The following is a 6,706-nucleotide window of genomic DNA, read 5'->3' as shown; positions in this document are numbered from 1 at the left end:
TCTTCTTAATGGCCAGAAAGTGTGCAGACTTGGTTAGACGGTCCACTATTACCCAAATAGCGTCCATAGTCCGCAAAATAGGCAAACCAACGACGAAGTCCATCATGATCATATCTCACTTCCACTCTGGAATGGGTAAACTCTACAACAGGCTACCTAGCACTTGATGCTCAGCCTTCACTAGCTGGTAGGTATCACATCTCGAGACCCAGCTAGCGACATCCCTCTTCATTCCGACCCAATGATAATACCGTTTGAGGTCACGGTACATCTTGGTCGCTCCTGGATAAACAGAGAACTTGCTCAAATGAGCCTCGCTCAGTATCTCTTGCCTCAGACCCTCATCCTTTGGCACACAAACCTGACCATGCACCAAGTAGTCCTATTAACAGAGACTTGATACTCTGAACCCGCAGCTTTAGAGGCGTTCACCAGCCCCATATCACTCTCCTGAGCCAACCGCACTCTACTTAGAATGTTTGCTCTATCTGCTGCCTCCAGTCCCTATGGCTCTTGTGAATTAAAGCACATAACATCAAAGTACTGATCTCACTCACCAGGGACTCCATATCCTGCTCTTGAGCAAAAGCCGCCCGCTTCCTACTCAGAGCATCTGCCACCAAGTTAGCTTTACCGGGGTGGTAGGCTATATTGAGATCATAATCTGCCAATAACTCCATCCACAGCCTTTGCCTCAAATTCAGCTCAGGTTGGGTGAAGATATATTTCAGGCTATTATAATTTGTGAACACATGTACATTTCCGCCATAAAAATAAGTTTTCAAATTCTAATTCAAAGCGAAAACCACAGCTGCCATCTCCCAAGTCATGGGTAAAGTAGTTGTTCTCATGCTTCCGCAAAAAACCATCCAATAACGACCGGAAAACCGCCGAACCTCTATAGCTGACGTTAGGCTGCGTTTGCTTAACCAGAACAATTATTGTTACTTTTTTTATTTACTTGTAAAGAACATTTTGTTTGTATGTTATTTAATTTGCCCCCATTCAATTTTTGGAAGAATTTGACCATTTTTTAATTATAGAAAAATGATATACAAAACTTATAGTTCCAATCTATCTCTATATGACTATGCCTTATTGCTATTAAAAAGCTACAACGGACAACAAATACACACCATGCATCGTTGACGAGACAATAATTAAATAAGTAGGTAATAGGAGAACGGCAAGGTTCACGCCTTTTTTCTTAGGAAAGTAAATGATCCGAGGGAGACAGTAATTGGTTTCGTTTGGACGCTAAACTGCTTGGAGTACTAGTTAATTATATTTCTCCAAATATATTCTATATTTCATGTCATTCTTGTAAGTTGTAAGGATCGAGTCGCTTTAACTTTCTTCTGTTTTTGCTTTCTTACTGCTACGCAAAGACAACTTTGTCTTTCATCTTCAAGATGCTTAGATGCAAGTAGGGAAGCTTTTGTTTCTCTACAAACTATCCTCACATCCTAACTTGACGTACATATTTTTTACTTCGTTTGTTTATTTTTGTAAGTCAGATTTATTCAATCTTAAAAATATATATAAGCTTATATATATGAAAAAATATTGTCCACTTTGAGAGAGAAATCGAATAAAGAGAAAAATGATATAAGAGGCCGAACCGAATTCAAGAACAAAAGTGCACAAACAACACACCAATGCTACCATGAATCTTTGAGAGGTTGCTACTAATATTTTCGGCTTATAAAAAAAGTTGCGAACGCTCAAGAAATCTTCTAACCTAGGTCTGTTTAGCCCGTCCAAATGTTGACAATCTTGGTAGCTAAGAAAACATTAAGAGAATAAGAAGTCAATGCTGACCAACTGATCAACTCGAACAAGGGTGCTCTTCAAACCCTTAGCCAACAAGCTTCCATATGACTATATAAGTGGTATCACAGCACCGTATCGGGTCATGCGGTTTTGTATTTACATCTTTCTTACACAAACTAATCCCACTCCCCTTCTCATCATCCAAACAGTAGCCGGAAAAGCAAAAAGCTCATAAACAAAGAAAGCAAGCTTTTGTCCCAAAAGATAAAACATTCATACATCATACATCACTTTCTTGTTTCTTTCTTAGCTTCGTTGTTCGTCCAGACTACTTGCTCCAGAGAACTAGAGAGCTTCTTATAGAACTGCAAACAAACCATCAACTCTGCTTAGCTCATCAAACTGGTTACTTAACCCTATAATATAGTCGAAACAAACTATGGACTTACCTTGTGGATTAGAGAGATAAAATATATTATAGAGTTTTTTTTTGTTTTTTTTTGTCTATGTATGGATTGTGGGCGGGTAAAGTTTTAACAGAGGAAAATAAGAGAAGATAACAATAACAAATAAAATAGGAGGAGGGGAGGGGGAGCTACTATTTCTGTTTTTTTGACCAATCACAGCACGTTATTTCATCCCAACCCACCAACGCACCTATTTCATCCCCAAGGACTACTTAGCTTCGTTATTTCTAATTTTAAAACGAAAGCGTAAAACACCTGCAATTGCACAAGTAACGATGGAAACATCTGACTTTCAGACCGGCTACTTAACCCTATGTGTAAAACTCTGTTTAGCTCATCAAACCGGCTACTTAACTACCCTATGATATAAGTCGAAACAAAACTTATGGACTAACCTTGTGGAATTCGAGGGTGTCTCCTTTCGATTTCGATACTTGAACCATATGAAGACTTGGCGCTACTTGGAATATCTGCTTGTCACACACCATACAAACACTCTGGATCATCAGAAACTGATAAAACCAACACCAACACTTTCTTAAACGTCCAGTCTCATATAACATACCTCTGTCGCCACATTGAGATTTCCTTTTCTCCCAGCCTTGACATTCTCAAGCCTCATCTGATATATTTCAAGTAATAATACCATGTCTTAGTTTATTTTCATTTCCTTTCCTTTCTTTTTCAGAGCTTTTCACTAACCTTGTAGTTCTTCTTTTGCACATCAAAACCGAGAGGCTTTGCAGCTTCTTCTATCTTCTCGATGATCTCATTCGCGCCTCCTCTCAGTGTTATCCTTGTTTCCCTCTTAAACTCCTGTTTTTGTTTTAAGAAAACATTTCATTAACATATTACAAAGACAAGAGTGCCGGTTCTTTATATCGAAACACAAACCTGTTCTGGATCAAACAGATTCTCTAGGTTAAGCCCCCTTGACATTGAGATGATCTCAAATGCATTGATTGCCGCTGGTTGCTCTTCTTTCTTCTCAGTAACATGATGTTCCTGTACATGATCATCACAAGCCGCCTTATATGATGCTATTCTTAATATAAACTTTAAAAATTGGAACAAGAAATGAAATTATCCTCACCTCGGAGTCCTTGAAAACAGCATCAATATCGTCCATGTTTGAATCATCCTTGTCCTCGAACACTGGAGGCTTGTAATCTTTCTTGAACCATTCATCTTCAAATACCTCTTGTGGTGTTACACGCTGACACAAAACCACATCAACTCAGTTTCTTGGTTATATTGCACTGGCAACAAACAATCTAACAATAACAGGTGTTGAGGATCCTCATTCTTAGGTAATCAAAAGACATGTTTATTCAACTAGTATGCTTAACCAAGAATCAGTGGTTGGAAATAGAAACTGTGCAATTAATTGAAAGATGAAGCAGATAGAATTGTACATTTTAATATGTATAACACAGGATCCTCAACCTTTTTTCTCCAGCCCTTTTGTGCTGGAAAAATGGAAAACATATGTAATTGAGTACTTAAGCAAATCATGGAATAAAAATGAAGTAATATAGAGCTCATTACTCTCTACTCATGGGTTTTTTACTTCTCTTCTTAAATATTGAATAAAAAGGTCATAAGCTTGTGAGGAAAGTTTTAGCAATGGGCAGGTGAACTCATAGTAGCATGTTAAAATTACTCACAGTCATTGGGTTCGGATCCAAGATTCGAGTGATCAGTTTCATGGCACCAAGTGAGAGCCAGGGAGGACAGTTGAATTCACCAGATGAAATCTGCATATATAAAAAGGGAGTTTTAAACACTGAAACAAGGTGGTGGAAGACTCCATCTAAAAGAGAGAATTTGTAGAAAAGAGTTGCTCACTTTTTTATAAAGATTCATTAGATTAGAATCATCAAAAGGCAAGTAACCTGCAAGCAGAACATAGAGTATAACACCGCATGACCACATGTCAGCGGTTGCTCCATCGTAGCCTCTATCATTGAGAACCTAAAAACCACAAAGATAAGAGACTAGTTAGTTATAAAATCCCTGAAAGGAGTAAACTTAAAGGATTGTATTATCAGATATAATAAAATTATGTTGTTTAGGCAGACCTCAGGAGCAACGTAGTTCGGAGTTCCACACGATGTATGAAGGAGTCCATCATCCTGCTACCCCCAAATATATAAGCCATGTGTAAGAATAAATATGGATGAAAGGTTCTGAGGAAGAAATGAAACCATTTCTTGGAACAGTAAAGATTGTCTGACAAAAAAAAAATACTATGGAAACAGATAGTCACTACCCTGACTTGTTGAGACAAAGCACTTAATCCAAAATCTGAGATCTTGAGGTTTCCATAAGCATCCAGTAGTAAATTTTCAGGCTGTAAAATCATATAACAGAGAACAGTCAGAATTGTAATTAATGTGTGCAAATAAAAGCAGTGTGTGTAGAAGAAAGCTTTATTACTATTTTCGAAATTTTGTAAAAGTAACTCCCAACATGGTTTAAGTAGGCTTTTTCTTCTCTATTTATATAACATGTCCCAAAGGCTTTGATTGGGAGGAGCTCCATTATCACAATCCTAAAGGCTTTATAATTGATGTCCTAGTTCAGCTCATATCAAGTACCTTAAGGTCTCTATGGTAGACACCTCTGCTATGACAGTAGTCCACAGCATGTACAAGCTGTTGGAAATATCTCCGCGCCTCATCTTCTTTCATCCGCCCGTCTTTGACCTTCATTCATAATTCATATGTTACACAATCAGATTTCAACTAAAATGTGGCAACCAAACTATCATCACAGAATCACAACCAATCATAACTGTGGTAACTAACTTACAATCTTATTAAAGAGTTCTCCTCCAGTAACATACTCCAAGATGATAAATATTTTCGTCTTGCTTGCCATCACCTGCCAACAATTTCAAATTACTACTTTCCAAGTACATGATCAAATAAAACACTAACTTTAAAAAAGTGTTTAGTAAGTACCTCATACAACTGAACAACATTAGGATGTTTAATCAACTTCATAGTAGCTATCTCCCTTCTGATCTGTACCACAATTCAATAAAGAAACTAAGCAAGATCAAAATCAACAGATTAAGAAAAGGGCAATGCGAAAGCAGAAGATCCATAATTCACGACAGTAGCGGTAAAAACAAGAAGAAAGACCTGTTCAGCCATCTTATGCTTGAGAACTTTCTCTTTATCAAGAATCTTGAGAGCAACAGGTTCTCCAGTTTCAGAGTTTCTAGCAAACTTAACTTTAGCAAAAGTTCCTTCCCCAATTGTTCTTCCAACTTCATATTTACCTACTCTACGCTTCACTTGCTGCCTCCGACTCATTATTCCTTAACCAGCACACAAACAAAGATTACTCCAAAATCTAGAAACACAACAAAGGAAAGGAGAAAACTTTAGAGGATTTGATTAGAAACAAGAAGAGGGTAAAGAAGAAGCAACACAGAGAATATCTCAATTTTCTTTATATAATGGTTACCTTATTTAAAAAGCAACACACACAAAAAAAAAAAAAGAACCTTAAATGTATGTTGAGGGATCAGCACAAAAGAAAAGATCTGAAAGCTACAAGAGATTGAGGGAGAATAAAAACGACCTTTGAGAGAGATCAAGAGGCAGAGGTCGTGATAAACGATGAAGAAGAAGAAGATTGATTCTTTAATTTATTTTAAGTTTTGGGAAAATTCGTTTTTTTTGGTGTGAAGTACGTTTACAGATTTGCTTTTAGAGAGTTTTCAAAAGCGGACAAAGATCCTTAGAACAGAAAGAGACAAAATAATCCATTGCTGTCTTTTTTTTTTAGTTGAGTTGTTGTAACTTTGAGGCAAACCATTAATTAAAAAACAAAAAATTATACAGCAACCGATTCAAAGTTATGGGATGAACTCAATTCGGATCTGTTTTCTCTTTTAAGTTTTGATATATTAATTTTCTTTTTTTAGTTCTGAATGATGTGATGATGATAGTATATATATTGTTTATGATTAATGAGTTGCGGCGAATTTGGTAGTGACTAGTGAAGATATTTTTGTGATGAATTTTTGTTTATGGACTTATTGAATAGTGACAATAATAAACAATAATTTCAGTTTTTTTAGGGAAAAAAGCTTAAAAATACTTCATCTATTTTTTATTTGAACGTTTAATACCTCGTCTTTTTTGGTTGGAAGAAAAATACATCATTTAATTAAAACGTGCGATTTAATACCTAAACTAATAAATTTTGTTAGTTTCATACCTACGATTTGTTGACAAAAATAAAATTCCATTTTTACCCTTACTATATCAATTAATAATTAATTTTAAATGATATGACATTACTTTATAAGTTTATTTGAATTAAAATTATTTATTTTAATTACAATTTTGTTTTAAATATTTAAATAAAATTCTGTTTTTACCCTTACTATATCAATTAATAATTAATTTTAAATGATATGACATTAATTTATAAGTTTATTTGAATTA

The 6,706-nt window shown here is 35.7% G+C and overlaps 1 protein-coding gene across 3 annotated transcripts; it reads right to left on the bottom strand.

Annotated features, from left to right (window-relative positions):
• On the bottom strand, positions 1,802–6,135 carry LOC104787041 (CBL-interacting serine/threonine-protein kinase 3). Of its 3 annotated transcripts, none has more exons than XM_010512532.2 (15): positions 5,835–6,135; positions 5,390–5,603; positions 5,207–5,269; positions 5,055–5,126; positions 4,841–4,948; positions 4,513–4,593; positions 4,322–4,375; positions 4,089–4,214; positions 3,908–3,997; positions 3,334–3,456; positions 3,135–3,245; positions 2,943–3,056; positions 2,806–2,862; positions 2,636–2,710; positions 1,802–2,138 (listed from the first exon to the last, which is right to left on the bottom strand). In XM_010512532.2, the coding sequence occupies exons 2-15, from the start codon at positions 5,561–5,563 to the stop codon at positions 2,061–2,063; spliced, it is 1,326 nt and encodes a 441-aa protein (XP_010510834.1). In that variant the 5' UTR covers positions 5,564–5,603; positions 5,835–6,135; the 3' UTR covers positions 1,802–2,060. The 3 variants fall into 3 exon arrangements, with proteins under 3 accessions (XP_010510834.1, XP_010510836.1, XP_010510835.1); XM_010512534.2 differs by lacking the exon at positions 5,835–6,135 and adding an exon at positions 5,758–5,833; XM_010512533.2 differs by lacking the exon at positions 5,835–6,135 and adding an exon at positions 5,718–5,814.

This window comes from Camelina sativa, chromosome 5, assembly GCF_000633955.1.
Source record: "Camelina sativa cultivar DH55 chromosome 5, Cs, whole genome shotgun sequence".
In the NCBI taxonomy this organism is placed as follows: Eukaryota; Viridiplantae; Streptophyta; class Magnoliopsida; order Brassicales; family Brassicaceae; genus Camelina; species Camelina sativa.
The sequence above is the reverse complement of the archived record's forward strand: the minus strand, read 5'-3'. Positions and strand labels throughout refer to the sequence as shown.

Excerpts from the sequence above, each read along its gene's own strand:
- LOC104787041 (XM_010512532.2), bottom strand. The coding sequence starts at position 5,563 with ATGAGTCGGAGGCAGCAAGTGAAGCGTAGAGTAGGTAAATATGAAGTT. Across the intron at positions 3,998-4,088 it reads TAATGAATCTTTATAAAAAA|ATTTCATCTGGTGAATTCAA; the intron begins GTGAGCAACTCT and ends TTATATATGCAG. Across the intron at positions 2,139-2,635 it reads ACACCCTCGAATTCCACAAG|TTCTATAAGAAGCTCTCTAG; the intron begins GTTAGTCCATAA and ends GTTTGTTTGCAG.